Source organism: Pseudophryne corroboree, chromosome 4 (assembly GCF_028390025.1).
Source record: "Pseudophryne corroboree isolate aPseCor3 chromosome 4, aPseCor3.hap2, whole genome shotgun sequence".
Lineage (NCBI taxonomy): Eukaryota > Metazoa > Chordata > Amphibia > Anura > Myobatrachidae > Pseudophryne > Pseudophryne corroboree.
In genome coordinates this window covers 871,325,726-871,346,198 of record NC_086447.1, presented here as the reverse complement: position 1 = coordinate 871,346,198, position 20,473 = coordinate 871,325,726, and the positions used below count along the sequence as shown (strand labels likewise).

The 20,473-nt window shown below is 48.0% G+C and overlaps 1 protein-coding gene across 10 annotated transcripts in view; it reads right to left on the bottom strand.

The window, feature by feature from the left end:
* Positions 1 to 1,537: 1,537 nt before the first annotated feature.
* TJAP1 (tight junction associated protein 1) overlaps positions 1,538 to 20,473 on the bottom strand; it is a 54,782-nt gene continuing 35,846 nt past the window's right edge. For 6 of the 10 annotated variants that reach the window (XM_063918775.1, XM_063918779.1, XM_063918776.1 and 3 more), the window contains 9 exons: positions 19,943 to 20,070; positions 18,991 to 19,044; positions 18,213 to 18,349; positions 16,003 to 16,031; positions 8,281 to 8,442; positions 8,136 to 8,202; positions 6,005 to 6,112; positions 5,465 to 5,548; positions 1,538 to 4,241 (listed from right to left, as the gene is read on the bottom strand). In XM_063918775.1, the coding sequence (XP_063774845.1) occupies positions 3,078 to 4,241; positions 5,465 to 5,548; positions 6,005 to 6,112; positions 8,136 to 8,202; positions 8,281 to 8,442; positions 16,003 to 16,031; positions 18,213 to 18,326 (1,728 nt within the window). In that variant the 5' untranslated portion in view covers positions 18,327 to 18,349; positions 18,991 to 19,044; positions 19,943 to 20,070 and the 3' untranslated portion in view covers positions 1,538 to 3,077. Of the gene's footprint in view, positions 4,242 to 5,464; positions 5,549 to 6,004; positions 6,113 to 8,135; positions 8,203 to 8,280; positions 8,443 to 16,002; positions 16,032 to 18,212; positions 18,350 to 18,990; positions 19,045 to 19,942; positions 20,094 to 20,473 lie in introns of all 10 variants that reach the window. The other 4 variants (XM_063918783.1, XM_063918785.1, XM_063918784.1 and 1 more) reach the window with 2 other exon arrangements.

The following is a 20,473-nucleotide window of genomic DNA, read 5'->3' as shown; positions in this document are numbered from 1 at the left end:
CCACTCTGCACGCAGGTGAGTTCGCTTCTTCTCCCCTTAGTCCCTCGATGCAGTGAGCCTGTTGCCAGCAGGTCTCACTGAAAATAAAAAACCTAAAACTAAACTTTTCACTAAGAAGCTCAGGAGAGCCCCTAGTGTGCACCCTTCTCGGCCGGGCACAAAAATCTAACTGAGGCTTGGAGGAGGGTCATAGGGGGAGGAGCCAGTGCACACCAGGTAGTCCTAAAGCTTTTACTTTTGTGCCCAGTCTCCTGCGGAGCCGCTATTCCCCATGGTCCTTACGGAGTTCCCAGCATCCACTAGGACGTCAGAGAAATAACATTTGCAGAGAGTTAGATTTGGGTGGGCTATTTTGTTTCTGTGCAGGGTAAATACTGGCTGCTTTATTTTTACACTGCAATTTAGATTTCAGTTTGAACACACCCCACCCAAATCTAACTCTCTCTGCACATGTTATATCTGCCTCCCCTGCAGTGCACATGGTTTTGCCCAACTGCTAAAAAATGTCCTGCTGCGATCAACTTGGAATTACCCCCATTGTGCAGCCAAGAGCTCCGCAAGTGGCTTCATGACCTCAGCGCTGGTTCTGCTGTACGGCTTCCACTGGAGAGTGACAGCAATCTACGGGACAGGCACAATGATCTACGCCCTGTAACACAATTTACCCGATTCAGATGTGGTCACAATGCCGTCACAGCACTGATCCTTTCCAGTGACGGAACTGGGAGGCAACACAAGTGGAGCAGCCACCCACAAGTAAACAGGGGATGTAGTGAATATCCTGGCGGTCAGAACACTGACGCCGGGATCCCGACCGCCGAGAATGCTGGCAGCTGTGCCAGAGCTATTCCCACTCGTGGGTTTACACGACACCCATAGAGTGGGAACAGAACCCATGGAGAGTGCAGCGAGACCAGCAGCGTGGCGAGTGCAGTGAGCCCGCAAGGGGCTTTCTAGCGCTCACCCCGCTGCCAGCATTCTGAGGGCCGGGATCCTGGTATTGCTGTACTGACCTCCGGGATCCCGGCCGCCCAGATTCCATCCCCTACCCATGAATAAAGACGCCCACCAAAGCCATCGCACCATTCTCGCAACCTCGACGCAGATGTAACATCGAGTCACCGGCTGCGGGCGTCATGTTTTATGTGTACGAGATCGTCACAGGCTGAGACACTCCCCGAACACGGTCATGACACCTGCTTTTTTGCAGACACTCCCCGTTACCTTTCCCAAACGGCCTCTTCTCGTCAGCAACTCTGCGACCGATTCATCTCTGCGACACGTACGCACTGCAGCCATGATGCATGCACGGTCTATCGATAATCGCTCTGTTGCGACACAATCGAAGTTGCGACCAAATCTGAATCAGGTCTGGTATCATCGAGGCTGAAATCCTCACGTTTAGACATGGAGAGGTTTCATCCCTTCCTCAGTCTCAGACGAGACTACGGTTTCATTTTCTCTCTATAGGGCTCACTCTGCCACAGCTGGTGCGTTCCATTGGCCGTACTCAAGCATCAAACAGACGTCTAACACGTTACTTTTAAAATAGTTTATTTTTCATTGGAAAATAGACATTAGCTCTGAAAAAAAAATGTCAGAAAATAAATCTAAGTGAGATTAACAGTCTGAAAATCAGGAGGATGGGGGAGTGTCAGAAACTTAGTAACAGGTAATACTGTACTGGGTACAAAAATATATATATATACTGAGAGAAAATACTCAGTATGAGCAGATACCATACAGTCTTTCAAACACTGAAAACCAGAACAGCAGATAGATGTGGACAGAGGCAAGTGGGCTCTGGGTACCACAGCAGCACCAGGCGGACCGTGAAACAAATCAGACAATGTGGTACCTTGCGTGGGCGCTACTGACATGTTACCGGCAGGAATTTACCACAACAAAGACAGAAAAATATATAAAGATCAAACAAACCACAAAAAACACAAGTGCCCGGCACTGCACTGTCAGTCAAGGGTTAACTGTAACCACTGCTCTCAGAGGTCAGTGTCAATCAGGCCCAAGGTTTTAGAAATTGGGAAGAGGTGGGTGACCTACTGCTGGAACTCAATGGGAATTAGGTATTTTTATTGATTCTCTCCAACAATTAACTCATTCCATAACCAGAGAGCAGGCCGGAACGAGGGATCTGCCATGACAACGCAGAAACTTCAACTACTCAGACACTATAGCAACCCCCATGTCTAAGCCACTCCCTCTTCCTGATACTATATCCAGTCTTACTGCTCAGCTCCTTCCTCTTCCCAATACGATATCCAGCCCCACTTCTCAGCTCCTCCCTCTTTCCGATACTATATCCAGCCCCACTTCTCAGCTCCTCCCGATACTATATCCAGCCCCACTTCTCAGCTCCTCCCTCTTCCCGATACTATATCCAGCCCCACTTCTCAGCTCCTCCCTCTTCCCGATACTATATCCAGCTCCACTTCTCAGCTCCTCCCTCTTCCCGATACTATATCCAGCCCCACTTCTCAGCTCCTCCCTCTTCCCAATACTATATCCAGCCCCACTTCTCAGCTCCTCCCTCTTCCAGATACTATATCCAGCTCCACTTCTCAGCTCCTCCCTCTTTCCGATACTATATCCAGCTCCAATTCTTGGCTCCTCCCTCTGAATGGTACTGTACCTTTCTCACTGCTCCTTTTGCCTATCCCAGACCTACTATTATCCTCACTATTTTATTTTCCCAACACAACCTACAGTCCTCAAATTATCCCCACATTCCAACAACCCTGACCACACTGGATACCATTCACCGCAGATCCTGCCTGCCCTCAGCCATCTATATAGTCCTCATAGAAGCTGGATGAAGAGGTTAGAGTGGGAGATTAAGCAAAAATCCACCCTCCTCTGCTGGGGGCAGATGTACTTTTTGGGATGGATTGTAACCCACCTCCTGTAGTGCACTCTTGTCATGGCTGCAGACATAAAAGGGAATTAAGCAAGCCTGGAAGGCAGTGAAGCCTCGGACATGGTTATCTGCATCCACTGTAAGGTCTGGCCACAGCCTGTAAGCCTCACATTCTGTATTAACAAACACAATGCTGCTTCTTCTAGTTTAGTAAGTTACCCTGCTCCTGTGCTCGGGTCAGGCTGTCCTTCCGGTGCAGGTGATGTACACCCATTCTCTTGGGGCTGCGGTGTGGCCGGCCACTTGGAGGTTTCTCCCTAAATATCTCCACCTCCTGTTCTATGGGAGTCTCATGAATATGATCTTCAAGTTCAATTTCCTCCTCTATTTCCTCTGGAAGAACTTGTGGCTCTTCCATCTCCTCCTCTTCCTCCACAGTCCCAGACAGGAGGTCCAGAGCCTCCTCCTCGGAGAACTCCTTTCCATACTCATTGGGTAGGTGACCTCTCTTTGTCCCAGTGCTTTCCACATCCAAGCTGGACTCCCGGCTGTTCATCCAGCTGTTCCTAGAGGTTTCCTGTTCAGAAAAGGCTTGTGCTACACGGCTCAGTTCCTGCATGGATTGACTGAACCTCTGTTGCAGTTCCAGCGCAGTGTCCCGGCTAAAGGATGTACGGTGTGCCAAAGTCCCCTCCGTGCTGGGTGCAGCCTTCTCTACAAACATCCTCTGCCAGTTTGCCAGCATGTCCTCCTCTGAGCTAGCAGAGCTGGGCACTGCACTACTCAAAGGGGACCGTGCGGGATTGTCCGCACTTCGTGCCCGCTGAGGGTAGCTGCCTGAGGATGCTGGGCTATTTGGTACAGTGCGATGTCTGTTTGGACTCCCCTCCTCACCCTGCACTAGGCTGAGAGAAATGGCTTGCCGTGTGGCATAGGTACAATTGGGCAGTGGACTGTTTTTGGGGATCTGTACCTTCTCATCAGAGAACTCTATGACCTTGCGGCCTGGGAACATAGTGTGTGGAGGTGGTGGGGTAGGGTATGGACTCAGTTTTTCAAAGGCTGGAGGTTCTTCAGTAGTACTGTCCAAGCTACCCTGTTGCTGGAGGACACCATTTTGTTGCTGACCAGGGCAGCTCATGTCTACATGCACAAAGAAATCTTCAGCAGTTGGCCCACTACCACTGCTGGATGTGGCCGAATTAAGGATAAGTGATTCTGGCTTCTCCAGAACACGAGCAATGACAGATGTGGGTACCACGTCCGATTGAGATAAGCTAGGTGGAGGAGTGTCTTGCCCAGAACCTGGAGAAGAAGCTGAGCTCTGTAGATGCTTACTGACCATATCTTGTAGCTTGTATGGTAACTGCAGTAAGAAGGAAAAGAAGGAAATGTCAGCAATGTCACTCAAACACCAGTGGCTTCCCAATGTGATGACATGGCTCACTGCCCCCTGAAATTCACCAACATATAATAAGGAAGCTTCCTTTTATACAGGAGAATGAAAAGCCTAGAGATGCTTACAGCCGAACATACAAACCTTTATTAAACTGACACTACACAGAGATATCTACACTGTTTACCTTACTGAAGGGCCTACAAGCCTCTACATAACTCACACTGCCAGGAGCTATATACACTGCAGGATGGCATACAGGCCTCTACCTAGCTCATACTGCCAGGAGCTATCTACACTGCAGGATGACCTACAGGCCTCTACCTAGCTCATACCGCCAGGGGATACCTACACTGCAGGATGGCGTACAAGCCTCTACATAACTCACACTGCCAGGAGCTATATACACTGCAGGATGGCCTACAGGCCTCTAGATAGCTCCTGGCAGTGAGAGTTATCTGGAGGCCTGTAGGCCATCCTGCAGTGTAGATAGCTCCTGGCAGTATGAGCTAGGTAGAGGCCTGTATGCCATCCTGCAGTGTAGATAACTCGCACTGCCAGGAGCTATCTACACTGCAGGATGGCCTACAGGCCTCTACCTAGCTCATATCGCCAGGAGATACCTACACTGCATGATGGCGTACAAGCCTCTACATAACTCACACTGACAGGAGCTATCTACACTGCAGGATGGCCTACAGGCCTCTACCTAGCTCATACCGCCAGGGGATACCTACACTGCAGGATGGCCTACAGGCCTCTACCTAGCTCATACTACCAGGAGCTATCACATTGCAGGATGGCCTACAGGCCTCTACCTAGCTCATACCGCCAGGGGATACCTACACTGCAGGATGGCGTACAAGCCTCTACATAACTCACACTGACAGGAGCTATCTACACTGCAGGATGGCCTACAGGCCTCTACCTAGCTCATACTGCAAAAGGATACCTACACTGCAGGGTGGCCTACAGGTCTCTACATAGCTCCTACTGCAAGTGAATCTAGAAGTATCTACACTGCAGGAGAACCTAGACACTTTTTTTTTTTTTTTTTAACATCGGAAATGCAGTGTCTACACAGAATATTGTACATGACACAGAGCCCGCATAGGATTTCTCTACTCACAGTGCCAAGATCGCTCTACACAGAAAGTAAGACTGGAAAACTATACTGCAAATCAACTACTCACATCTGCAAATTTGTGGTTCCTGAAATGCGACTTGTTGCACTTCAGCAGCTGAACAGCGAGATTACAGTCTTGTCGATAACGCTCCTGAAAAAGAGTGGAAATTGCGGTTAAGGACTAACTAGTCCCACGTCAGTGTTAATTTTGACAAGGATTTTAAACTTAGTTTTAGTATTGGTTGCTTACTTAAAATTGTAGTTGGTTTAAAGTCACATTTTAGTCTCTTTACTTTGCATTGCTTAGTGAAGATTTAGTCAGTATCTAGGATTACATTTTAGTCCTGAAATAAAACGGTCGTCAACGATTACCTTTCATCAAACTTTTCGTTGACGAAATTATTACGCCATATTACAGGACAGTAACAGTCAGTGGGTTTTGCATCATGTGTAAATGTCCAGGGGGTTTCTCCACCTAGCTTGCCCTCTGAGGTTTAACCAGTTCCGACAGCAGGAACATAACTATCTCACATTACAGTCCCCAATTCACACGTTCAATGTTTCAGCCTCTATGAATACATCTCAGTCTTAACTCCCTGTAACATACATTTAACTCTTCCAGTTTGTTGATGGTGGTTTTTGCATCCAAAAGTTTGTTAGTGAGTTCAACTATTTCCCAGTCCATAGTTTTTCGGTCCATCTCAGCCTTCTTAATCTGGAAGTGAACATGGAAAAGTGAGTAAGTGGCTGAGGGTATGTGGCGGGCAGGAGTGAGGAGACACATGCACCCCATACAAGCAACACACGGAAGATGGAGAGTGCCAACCACACAGAAGGATAGAAAACAGCTGAGCTGCGGTGTGATGTTAATCCCAAAGCTGCCGGAGGGTCTGTTTTCTGGAAGGTGAATGACAAGAGGTTAAGAGTAGGTGAGGTTCTGGAAGCCCAGACACACGAGACAGGGAGTGGAAGTGACCACCCATCCCACCCCAAACGTCTACCAAACGCAACTGAATAGATCCAGCTTTGGCTGAACGATGCCTGCAAACCGACAGCGCAAGGCAGAGAGAAAGAGAGAGTTAGATGTAAGATTAGTACATGAAGAAGGAAATTACATGATGACCTTAATCACTTCATAATTCCCAGCTGCAGACCCAAACAGCCATCCACTGCAGCGATATCATCACCAGGCAACAGCCAACCAGCTTACACCAGAACCAACAGTCACCAGTTACAGCAATCTAATCACCAGGCAACAACCAATCAGGAAACCTAAACCATCACTGCATAAACATCATCCAATACAGCAATATCACCAGGCAACGAACAACCAATAAAACTACAGCATCACTGCACAACCAACAGTCATCCACTACAGCAGTTTCCCAAGTTCGGTTCTCAAGGTGCCATAATAGTCCGGGTTTTAAGGATACCCATGTTCAAGTACACACGACGTAATTAGTACTAGAGTCATTTTGCTTTTACAATCTGAGCACAAGCATGGATCTCTTGATAACCTGGACTGGCAATAACACTGATAATAACACTGTTTGGATAACACTGGACTAAAGTGGCATCATCACCAGACAATAACCAACCTGGAAAGCAACAATGTACAACCAACAGTCACCTTCTAATGCAATCCAATCACCAGTTAGCAACCAACCATGAAACAGACACAATCACCGTATAACAGCAATCAACTACAGTGATATTAATCATAAGGAAACTTACACATACACTGTACAACCACTACAGCTATATAATCAACAGGCAACAACCATCCAGACAATCTTCACCATCCCAGCACCACCAACAGCAATCAAATACAGCAGGCAACAACCATCTAGAAAACCTACACCATCACTGCACAACCAATAGTAATACATTAAATTCATATAAACAAACTAGGAAACCTACAGCTTACTAAGTCACTGCAATACCAAAAGCCATGCCCTACAATGATCTAATCACCATATAACAACTAAAAAGGAAATATATACCATCACTGCACTATTACCATCAGTCATCCACTACAGCCATCTAATAACCAGGCATCAACTTGCCAGGAAACCTACATCGCTGTACAATGAACAGTCCCCACTACAGTGATATAGTCTCCAAGCAACAATCAACCAGAATACCTACAACATCAATCGGCAACTACTAGGGAAATATACTAACTAGGCAACAACCAACCAGGAAACTTACAAAATAACTGCACAACTAACAGTCATCAACCACAACAGAAATATCATCGTCAGAGAACAATAAACAGGAAACCTACACCATCTCTGCACAGACATTCATCCACTACAGTGATCTAATAATAAGGCAACAACCAACCAAGAAACCTACACCATCACTTCACAACCAACAGTCATCCACTAAAGTGGTCCAATAACCAGGCAATGGGCAAAGTGGAAGCCTACAGCATCACAACCAACAGTCGAACACTACACCAAACCAACAAGTCACCCACTACAGCGATTTCACCACATGGCGCCCAAACAGAAAACTACAGCATAACTGCAATGCAATCAACAGTCACCCACCACCACCATGCACCTGTCCACCACACCATTGTACGAAGTGTATCTATATGTCACATGATACAGTAAGTGATAGCTCTGGCGGAGGAATGGGAGATGGCTCGTCTCATCCATAGTGTCACGTACGACACTGCTTACCCACACCCACCGCCTGCACTGGTTTCACTGTGCAACCACAGCTCTTACCAGCGTGTGCAGCTTCTCCTCCAGGTCCTGGTTGGTCCTCTGCGAGGCTGTGTAGCTATTCTGCAATCTGCAAAACAGTTAATGTGAGGAACCAAAGGACTGGGAACGAGCTTCGATAACGGATTGTGTTCTGTTGTAAGGATACCTGCGAAACTTGTCTTTGAGTTTCTCCAATTCCTCCCGATTACGACTCAACTCTACCTCCAAATAATGCCGACTTGCATCCACCTCGTGCTCCATGGCTTCCATTTTGGTGGTGGCATACGCAAGGCGCCGGCGCAGTTCATCATTCTGGTGCTGCAGAAAGCTGAGAGAAAAAGGAAAAAAAAATAAGAATTTACTTACCGATAATTCTATTTCTCGTAGTCCGTAGTGGATGCTGGGAACTCCGTAAGGACCATGGGGAATAGCGGCTCCGCAGGAGACTGGGCACAAAAAGTAAAAGCTTTAGACTAGCTGGTGTGCACTGGCTCCTCCCCCTATGACCCTCCTCCAAGCCTCAGTTAAGATACTGTGCCCGGACGAGCGTACATAATAAGGAAGGATCTTGAATCCCGGGTAAGACTCATACCAGCCACACCAATCACACCGTACAACTCGTGGTCTGAACCCAGTTAACAGTATGATAACCGTAGGAGCCTCTGAAAAGATGGCTTCCAACAAAAAACAACCCGATTTGTTTGTAACAATAACTATATACAAGTATTGCAGACAATCCGCACTTGGGATGGGCGCCCAGCATCCACTACGGACAACGAGAAATAGAATTATCGGTAAGTAAATTCTTATTTTCTCCGACGTCCTAGTGGATGCTGGGAACTCCGTAAGGACCATGGGGATTATACCAAAGCTCCCAAACGGGCGGGAGAGTGCGGATGACTCTGCAGCACCGAATGAGAGAACTCCAGGTCCTCCTCAGCCAGGGTATCAAATTTGTAGAATTTAGCAAACGTGTTTGCCCCTGACCAAGTAACTGCTCGGCAAAGTTGTAAAGCCGAGACCCCTCGGGCAGCCGCCCAAGATGAGCCCACCTTCCTTGTGGAATGGGCTTTAACAGATTTTGGCTGTGGCAGGCCTGCCACAGAATGTGCAAGTTGAATTGTACTACAAATCCAACGAGCAATCGTCTGCTTAGAAGCAGGAGCACCCAGCTTGTTGGGTGCATACAGTATAAACAGCGAGTCAGATTTTCTGACTCCAGCCGTCCTGGAAACATATATTTTCAGGGCCCTGACTACGTCCAGCAACTTGGAGTCCTCCAAGTCCCTAGTAGCCACAGGTACCACAATAGGTTGATTCATGTGAAACGCTGAAACCACCTTAGGGAGAAATTGAGGACGAGTCCTCAATTCCGCCCTATCCGAATGAAATATCAGGTAAGGGCTTTTATAGGATAAAGCCGCCAATTCTGATACGCGCCTGGCTGAAGCCAGGGCCAACAGCATTACCACTTTCCATGTGAGATATTTCAAATCCACTGTGGCAAGTGGTTCAAACCAATGTGATTTTAGGAACCCTAAAACTACATTGAGATCCCAAGGTGCCACTGGAGGCACAAAAGGAGGCTGTATATGCAGTGCCCCTTTGACAAACGTCTGAACTTCAGGCACTGAAGCCAGTTCTTTTTGGAAGAAGATCGACAGGGCCGAAATTTGAACCTTAATGGATCCTAATTTTAGGCCCATAGACAATCCTGCTTGCAGGAAATGTAGGAAACGACCCAGTTGAAATTCCTCCGTAGGGGCCTTCTTGGCCTCACACCACGCAACATATTTTCGCCAAATGCGATGATAATGTTTTGCAGTTACATCCTTCCTGGCCTTGATCAGGGTAGGGATGACTTCATCTGGAATGCCTTTTCCTTCAGGATCCGGCGTTCAACCGCCATGCCGTCAAACGCAGCCGCGGTAAGTCTTGGAACAGACAAGGTCCCTGCTGGAGCAGGTCCTTCCTTAGAGGTAGAGGCCACGGGTCCTCCGTGAGCATCTCTTGCAGCTCCGGGTACCAAGTTCTTCTTGGCCAATCCGGAGCCACGAGTATCGTTCTTACTCCTCTCCTTCTTATGATTCTCAGTACTTTTGGTATGAGAGGAAGAGGAGGGAACACATATACCGACTGGAAAACCCACGGAGTTACCAGAGCGTCCACAGCTATTGCCTGAGGGTCCCTTGACCTGGCGCAATATCTGTCCAGTTTTCTGTTTACGTGGGCGACAGCCGTGATGTTGTCCGACTGGATCAATACCGGTTGACCCTGAAGCAGAGGCCTTGCTTGACTTAGGGCATTGTAAATGGCCCTTAGCTCTAGGATATTTATGTGAAGAGACGTTTCCATGCTTGACCACAAGCCCTGGAAATTTCTTCCCTGTGTGACTGCTCCCCAGCCTCTCAGGCTGGCATCCGTGGTTACCAGCATCCAATCCTGAATGCCGAATCTGCGGCCCTCTAGAAGATGAGCCTTCTGTAACCACCACAGGAGAGATACCCTTGTCCTTGGAGATAGGGTTATCCGCTGATGCATCTGAAGATGCGATCCGGACCATTTGTCCAGCAGATCCCACTGAAAAGTTCTTGCATGGAATCTTCCGAATGGAATCGCTTCGTAAGAAGCCACCATTTTTCCCAGGACTCTCGTGCACTGATGCACTGACACTTGTCCTGGTTTTAGGAGGTTCCTGACTAGCTCGGATAACTCCCTGGCCTTCTCCTCCGGGAGAAACACCTTTTTCTGGACTGTGTCCAGAATCATCCCTAGGAACAGTAGACGTGTTGTTGGAATCAGCTGTGATTTTGGGATATTTAGAGAATCCACCCGTGCTGACGTAGCACTACCTGAGATAGTGCTACTCCGACCTCTAACTGTTCCCTGGACCTTGCCCTTATCAGGAGATCGTCCAAGTAAGGGATAATTAATACGCCTTTTCTTCGAAGAAGAATCATCATTTCGGCCATTACCTTGGTAAAGACCCGTGGTGCCGTGGACAATCCAAACGGCAGCGTCTGAAACTGATAATGACAGTTTTGTATCACAAACCTGAGGTACCCTTGGTGAGAAGGGTAGATTGGGACATGGAGATAAGCATCCTTGATGTCTAGAGATACCATATAGTCCCCTTCTTCCAGGTTCGCTATCACTGCTCTGAGTGACTCCATCTTGAATTTGAACCTTTTTATGTAAGTGTTCAAAGATTTTAGATTTAAAATTGGTCTCACCGAGCCGTCCGGCTTCGGTACCACAAACAGCGTGGAATAATACCCCTTTCCCTGTTGTAGGAGGGGTACCTTGATTATCACCTGCTGGGAATACAGCTTGTGAATAGCTTCCAATACTGCCTCCCTGTCGGAGGGAGACGTTGGTAGAGCAGACTTCAGGAACCGGCGAGGGGGAGACGTCTCGAATTCCAATTTGTACCCCTGTGATACTACCTGCAGGATCCAGGGGTCCACTTGCGAGTGAGCCCACTGCGCGCTGAAATTCTTGAGACGGCCCCCCACCGTGCCCGAGTCTGCTTGCAGAGCCCCCGCGTCATGCTGAGGACTTGGCAGAAGCGGGGGAGGGCTTCTGCTCCTGGGAAGAGGCTGCATGGTGCAGTCTTTTTCCCCTTCCTCTGCCCCGGGGCAGGAATGAGCGGCCTTTTTCCCTCTTGCCCTTATAGGGACGAAAGGACTGGGTTTGAAAAGACGGTGTCTTTTTCTGCCGAGAGGTGACCTGGGGTAAAAAGGTGGATTTTCCAGCCGTTGCCGTGGCCACCAGGTCCGATAGACCGACCCCAAATAACTCCTCCCCTTTATACGGCAATACTTCCATGTCGTTTGGAATCCGCATCACCTGACCACTGTCGCGTCCATAACGTTCTTCTGGCAGAAATGGACATCGCACTTACTCTAGATGCCAGGGTGCAAATATCCCTCTGTGCATCTCGCATATATAGTAATGCATCCTTTAAATGCTCTATAGTTAATAATATACTGTCCCTATCCAGGGTATCAATATTTTCAGTCAGGGAATCCGACCAAGCCACTCCAGCGCTGCACATCCAGGCTGAGGCGATCGCTGGTCGCAGTATAACACCGGTATGTGTGTATATACCTTTTAAGATATTTTCCAGCCTTCTATCAGCTAGTTCCTTGAGAGCGGCCGTATCAGGAGACGGTAACGCCACTTGTTTTGATAAGCGTGTGAGCGCCTTATCTACCCTAGGGGGTGTTTCCCAACGTGCCCTAACCTCTGGCGGGAAAGGGTATAGTGCCAATAATTTATTAGAAATCAGCAGTTTTTTATCGGGGGAAACCCACGCTTTATCACACACCTCATTTAATTCATCTGACTCAGGAAAAACTACTGGTAGTTTTTTCACACCCCACATAATACCCTTTTTTGTGGTACTTGTAGTGTCAGAAATGTTCAATGCCTCCTTCATTGCCGTGATCATGTAACGTGTGGCCCTACTGGACATTACGTTTGTCTCGTCACCGTCGTCACTGGATTCAGTATCCGTGTCAGGGTCTGTGTCGACCATCTGAGGTAACGGGCGTTTTAGCGCCCCTGACGGTGTCTGAGACGCCTGAACAGGCACTAATTGATTTGTCGGCTGTCTCATGTCGTCAACAGTTTTTTGCAAAGTGCTGACATTGTCACGTAATTCTTTAATTACTACCATCCAGTCAGGTGTCGACTCCCTAGGGGGTGACATCACTAACACAGGCAATTGCTCTGCTTCCACATCATTTTCCTCCTCATACATGTCGACACAATCGTACCGACACCCAGCACACACACAGGGAATGCTCTGATAGAGGACAGGACCCCACTAGCCCTTTGGGGAGACAGAGGGAGAGTTTGCCAGCACACACCAGAGCGCTATATATATATATACAGGGATAACCTTATATAAGTGTTACTCCCTTTATAGCTGCTGTATTATATATTAGCTGCCAATAGTGCCCCCCCTCTCTTGTTTTACCCTGTTTCTGTAGTGTAGTCTGCAGGGGAGAGTCAGGGAGCCGTCCTTCCAGCGAAGCTGTGAAAGAAAATGGCGCTTGTGTGCTGAGGAGAAAGGCTCCGCCCCCTTCACGGCGGCCTTTTCTCCCGCTTTTTTCAGGAAACTGGCAGGGGATAAATGCATCCATATAGCCCAGGAGCTATATGTGATTCATTTTTTTTAGCCATATAAGGTTTTTATATCGTTTTTATTGCGTCTCAGGGCGCTCCCCCCCAGCGCCCTGCACCCTCAGTGACCGGAGTGTGAAGTGTGCTGAGAGCAATGGCGCACAGCTGCAGTGCTGTGCGCTACCTTATTTGAAGACAGGAACGTCTTCTGCCGCCGCTTTCTCCGGACCTCTTCGCTCTTCTGGCTCTGTAAGGGGGCCGGCGGCGCGGCTCCGGGACCCATCCAGGCTGAACCTGTGATCGTCCCTCTGGAGCTAATGTCCAGTAGCCAAGAAGCCCAATCCACTCTGCAGTCAGGTGAGTTCGCTTCTTCTCCCCTTAGTCCCACGATGCAGTGAGCCTGTTGCCAGCAGGACTCACTGAAAATAAAAACCTATTTAAACTTTTACTTCTAAGCAGCTCAGGAGAGCCACCTAGCTTGCACCCTTCTCGTTCGGGCACAAAAATCTAACTGGGGCTTGGAGGAGGGTCATAGGGGGAGGAGCCAGTGCACACCAGCTAGTCTAAAGCTTTTACTTTTTGTGCCCAGTCTCCTGCGGAGCCGCTATTCCCCATGGTCCTTACGGAGTTCCCAGCATCCACTAGGACGTCAGAGAAAAAAAAAAAAAAAGAGAAAAAATAATAACCACTTTATAGAAAGATAATCAGTTTCTCAATATCATACTGGCCAATGTGCCGGACACAGAGTTGCATGCGAGTTGGCATAACTGCACCAGCATTGCGTGTATGGAAATATGTATACTTGGTGCAAATTACAGGTCTGGGATTTACGCTCCGTCAAACTCTGTTTAACTGCAGTTTCTGTCTACATGTCCTCTCTGATCCGTCTAGGAGAACGTTACAACCCAGCAGAGGCTACTGGAACGCAAACAACTACTGTATATACAACTGTACCTATAGGTGTACACACAACTCTGCACGAGCCCCAATAAGTCACAGAAGAGTTTTTAAAACCATGAGGTTGATATATTAACCAGTCAAAAGAGGGGAGAAGTGCCCGAGTGGAGAAGTTGCCCATAATATCCAATCAGCTTTGAGGACACATTTATCAAGTACATTATATAAAAATGACAGGTAGCAGCTGATTGGTCCACTTCTCCGCTTCATACATCATCCCCCAAATGATATACGGGTCATCATGAAATGTGCATAGAAAGTCAGCCTGTGAGTAATCTCAAATGAAAACTAATGGCAGCAAGTTCTATATATCATCCAGGCAGAGCCATTCATTCTGTTGCCCTAGATAGGGCACTGGGCCCCTCAGTTTTCTACACAATTGTATTTGGGACAGCAACTTTGTGCTGCCTCCCTTAGCAAGGAAAACAAAAAACCCTGCCTGATTATATAACAACGGGACTGAGACGCGTTTCTGCATCAGCCACATTCATCTGTGATACACAATAAATGGAAAGAGGTCGTGTGCATAGAGAGGATGACAAAAGAACAGCGAGTAATGTTACCCTGGACGCAGTAACGGTTACACACTAAAACATTTATACATGATCCCGGGGTGTGTGTTACATGTATACAGCCGTCACACACACCAGGAGTCGGTGGTGTAGTAATGAACGCACACTGTGGATTATCTGCACTGTGGTGACTCCGCTGTACAACCCCCCTTCCCTAACTCCCACCCCCCTCCTCCCGGCCTAGATTCAGTCACTCCTCATTGGGTAACACTAAACTAAGTGATGGGGTAGGGGGGGACTGTGAGACTACATACATCACGTCACTGAATATTAGGAAAAAGATATTCCCAGAGAAAAGGGTGTCCTCCCCGTAAAGCTATGTGAAATGGTCATCGCAATGGTGCTATCGCCATCTATAGAATACTTCCACTCACATATAAATATTGTAATCAGTTTAGAGTCCTGCGGTGTAACACAAGAGCTCACAGACACACAGGGAGATATAAATGGCTGTGTATTGCAGATGATCTAGTACGGCTCACACCATGCTGCAGGACAAGGCATTGGGGGTTATTCAGAGTTGATTGCAGCAGCAAATTTGTTAGCAGATGGGCAAAACCATGTGCACTGCAGGGGAGGCAGATATAACATGTACAGAGAGAGAGTTAGATTTGGGTGGGTTATATTGTTTCTGTGCAGGGTAAATACTGGCGGCTTTATTTTTACACTGCAATTTAGATTTCAGTTTGAACACACCCCACCCAAATCTAGCTCTCTCTGCACATGTTATATTTGTCCCCACTGCAGTGCACATGGGGGGTAATTCTGAGTTGATCGCAGCAGGAACTTTGTTAGCAATTGGGCAAAACCATGTGCACTGCAGGGGAGGCAGATATAACATGTGCAGAGAGAGTTAGATTTGGGTGTGGTGAGTTCAATCTGCAATCTAAATTGCAGTGTAAAAATAAAGCAGCCAGTATTTACCCTGCACAGAAACAAAATAACCCACCCAAATCTAACTCTCTCTGCACATGTTATATCTGCCCCCCCCCTGCAGTGCACATGGTTTTGCCCAATTGCTAAAAAATGTCCTGCTGCGATCAACTTGGAATTACCCCCATGGTTCTGCCCAACTGCTAACAAATTTGCTGTTACAATCAGGTCTGAATTAGGCCCATTAAACAAACAGCAGGACACAGCTTTACGAGACACTGTCCCACTGTCCGGGCTGGAGAATACAGATGAGTATAGAGGCTGAGGCCAAAGGATAGGAAGAAAGAGGTACTTACTGAATTCTGTCCGATTCTGTCACAGGTTCCTGAAGAACAGAGAGAGAGAACAGACATCATTGAAGATGATACTGCTACTAACTGCTGCATCAGACACCGAATATCTGACAATATTAATGCATTTTGAATCATTCACAAGTTAAATCTACAAAAACATTGATGAAAAACCATTAAAACTTTTCTACATTTTACACTAAAATAAATGTTCGTTTTCATTTGTAAACATGTGGTCGGCTAAGGCCCTTAACGTTTCCTGCACCAATTCATAAAAGTATTGTAATATTTACTTCTAAAACCTGAGCTCCTTGTGGCAGGGTTGAAATAATTATCAGATAACGGCCTCTGAAGACATAATGGCGTACCTGTAATCGGATGCAGGTTCTGCGAAGCAGCAGGATTTTGTCCGTCCCTGTTGTAGATTTAATGTGCCATTAACATAAAAGGCAAAACCAACTGAGTTTTGCCTTTTAAATTATTGGAACTTTAAACCTGCGAGATGACAGAATGCACACCCTATTACACGTACCCTGTTACCTCTGTTAGTAAGCAAAAATTCCTGTCCAATGAATTTCCCATTTTAGTTGCAGTCATGAACAGCAGTCTAGAAAACAGGGCAATGTATGCAACTGGTGGAGCTATGTATTATCGTGCTGAAAGAGTAGTGGGCGCCTGGAACAATCTGCCAGTAGGGCTGGCTGGAAAAATATATGTAATAAGGGTAGGCTTACTATACCGTCCCTTTAACCTGGGATGCTCATGGATGACACAGGTTCTGTGGCTGATAAAAACCAGATGAAATGCAGTCGTAAAGTCACCCAGCCACAGAACCTGTGTAATTCATTAGTGTCCCGGTTTAAAAGGCTAGTATGGCAAGTCTCAATATGGTAGAACTCAGACCATTCCATCTTCTGATGCACAAGCGTTATCAAGAAGTGTCTGCAAAAAGGTTCACATTAATGGCTGGGTAACAGAGGAGCATTTGTGGGCACTGGAGGAGACATGGACATGGAAGTGGTACATAAAGATTGAGCTGGTAAATGTACATTATTGCATGATGAGTAGAACTTGTACACATAGGACTTGGGAAGGGTGGGATGAGACGCAGACGAGGACTCCAAAACTACAGAAGAAATCTACACCACACTAACCTTGCCTCGGGTAACAATAAGTGAGGGTGAAGTCCTAGGGGAGGGGCTTTTCCCCTCGGGGCTCCAATAGGATGCTGACGACAGAGACTCTGTATCCAGGAAGCCTAGGTCAGAAGGGGTCTGACACCTCTCCTTACTGTGTAGGTCTACTCTATTAGCCTCCCTAGCACCGCACTCCTGCAGATCCTGATGGAACAGAGCGGACTTCAGATGGTCAGATGAAGCTGGTCTGGCTCTCGGTCTCCTGTCTGTTGGCCTCCTGCCCCCGTGATGACCTGGAGACACCGCCCGACGCCTAGCTCTTTCTGAACCATTCAGGTGTTTGATGTCTGCCCTGCAGCCGGAGCCATTTCCAGCCATTTTGGCATCAGGGATTTGGGATTCCTCATCAGTGCTGGCTCCCGTGCCCATCCGTCGGGCTGCCTGGGAGTTGGTTGGGCTCAGCACCCTAGAAGTAATCTCGTCAAGAAACTTTGAAAAGTTAACTTTCTCCTGCTGGGTCTTCCGATCTGGAGACCCACCTCTCTCTGTGTCTAGTTTAGATGGCGAGTGTGCTAGCGGAGACCTCGGTTTCTCAGACCTCACTTGGACTGGATTTAACTTTGAGGCAGCATTTATGTTCAACGGTCCCGGGGGTTTCAGGATACTCTTAAGAGGCCGAGAGCTGGATGAGTGATGGCTTTTCTTGGGTGCCAGAATTTCTGCTTGCTCTTTGAAGACCAGGCTCCGCTCCAGACTCCGACTTTTGCCTTCCTGCTTTCCTCCTTCTGTCATGGCAACGTTCTCCTCGCTGCGGCTGAGGAACCGCCGCAGCCCTGTTAGCCGTGATGGCTTGTTCAACTTCCCCTTACCTCTGAGAGATTTCACCCTGCGAAGCAATCCCTGGGGTTTGCCACTACGTGCGCCCTCCCATTTAGTTTCTTTATCGTTGCTGGATGCTATAGACCAGGAGGAGGAACAGCTAAACGTACTAACATCTGAACCATCTGTCTCCTTTAACTCCACAGCCTCCGCTTTGCTGAAACAAGTGCGCTGGTACAAAGTTCCCCGACTTGAGGTTACCTGACTCGGCTGCTCCGACACATCATCCCGCGGCTCAGGCGGCTCATGTCGAACCTCCCGGTGCTGCGGTGGAGCCTTGCGGTATGGCTTCTTGGTGGGGGCGGTGCTGGTCATGCTGAGATCCCAGGGTGCTGATCCTGCAGGAGAGTAAAAAGTGTCAGTGGCTTCCCATGCAGAGTGAGAGTGTTCTGGGCCACAAGTGTTCTCCTCCTCACACTGGCATTCATACTGGTCAGGCACACACAGGACAGGCAGCTGCAGGCAAGGTATTGATCTAATTAAGGGGGGAGGAGAAATCTGGCTGGGGAAACAGCAATCGACCCGACTCACAGGACATGTGCTGGGGGGGTTTCGGCATCACACAGATGACCCAGCATCATACTCTAAACTAAAAACACAGACCACCAATCAGATCTCAATACACAAAGAATGTTCAAAGTATTGTGGGTGAAATAACCAACACTGCGTGTCTAAGACAACACGCCACACAGTGCAGCATGTGTGATCTCACTATGCCTGCCATGCCTGAGGCTACCCGCATTACATGGGGACAGCAACTGATGCGGGAGGGACAACCCAGTAAGAAATCGGCTGTGTACTGAAACAGTCAAAATTCTGTCTGTAGAGGTCTCTAGGTCATGACAGAAAGCAAAGACCGTTACTGCCGCACATGATGCTTTCCCAGGAGACACAAAAGGCTGTAACTAATGAAATGTAAAGTAATAAGCAAACATCAGTCTTTGGCCCCTGAACTGATGAGACCCTAGGCTTTACTTACCTCAAAAGGCCTCAGAACTGGGTCAGCCAGAAGGTTCTCTCCCAATCAGGAGTCCTGAGAATGACACAGGCATGTTACATGTCAGAGACAGGGTAAGAATTGCAGTGGGATAAGGCAGGACTGAACATAAAGGTGTAAGTAGGGTACCTACAAGGGGGCCAGGAGACAGACTGAATCTGGGGAGAGCATGGGCAACAATATAGAAGGCCATGGGCCATACAGGCGGAAGGCAGAGGGCCACAGGGGACAGGCAGATAGGGGGCCAGGGAACAGAGGTGGGAGTGAGATGGCCACAGGTCAGGCAGGCAGGCAGCCACGGGACAAAAAGGTGGACAGAGGGCATCAGGTCAGGCAGGCAGAAGTCCAAGGCATAGGCAAGCAGAGGGCCACAGGACAAACAGGCAGTGGGCCACAGGACAGGCAGGAAAGGGGCCACGGGACAAGAAGTTTAGTAGGTAGGGAAAGAGCAAAGGGATGGCCACAAAGCCATATTGAAGGGTGGAAGTACTCTATGTGGAGGGGAACAGGAGTGACAGGAGATGTGTAGGGCTCACTCACAACAGAAAGGAAAGATGAAATAAGGAATAACAGAGGGGCTGTACACTGCAGACATCACGGGACGTAGGAGGAATTCACACGGAATACTACAAACAATGCCGAGAGGCTGGCAGGGAGAATGGAGGGGTTCTTGAACTGCTAGCTAAAAACATTCCAAGATTCACAAAGGCCAGGAATGCCCCAAACGGAACAAAGATCTCATTGTGTCTGGGTATGCCGCACAACACAATATAATCCGCACCATGACAGGCTAAAATAAATCCTAAACTTATAGACAGAAGCAAGTCATTTATTGTGTGTGAATAACGGGAATAATCAGAAAGGAAATGAGATGATGAGGGTCGCAGAAAACAAAAAGATTAGCAAATAAGTACAGGAAACTGGATGTTCCCACCTGAAGAGGACGTTCCATCGCTGACACACAAGCTGCCATCTGGAGTGATACTGCCCGAATCTGTCAATTACCTGTTCTGTGTCGCTGGCAACTCTGTGTAATCTAAGCTGCTGGAACCAGCATTCTTCCTGTGAAATATGAGAACATCCACCTGTCAGTAGACAAAGTATTATAAACCATCAATACCACCTCTCCCTCTGTCTTCACTACCCTGACTGCCACACAAACTCCCTACCATGCACAGCCATCCTCACTAGCACTTCTGCTCTAGCCACCCTCTCCACTACCACTCAACTCTTCATTATCAACAATCTTCTTCACTGCCACTCACCAGTCTCCACTGTCAGCCATACTCACTACCACTCGGCTGTCTCTACTACCAGCCACACTCTCCACTACCACTCAACTCTTCATTATCAACCATCTTCTTCACTGCCACCCTAACACTCCCAAGCCATACCCCCCTAACACTCCCAAGCCATACCCCCCTAACACTCCCAAGCCATACCCCCCTAACACTCCGCTGCTTCT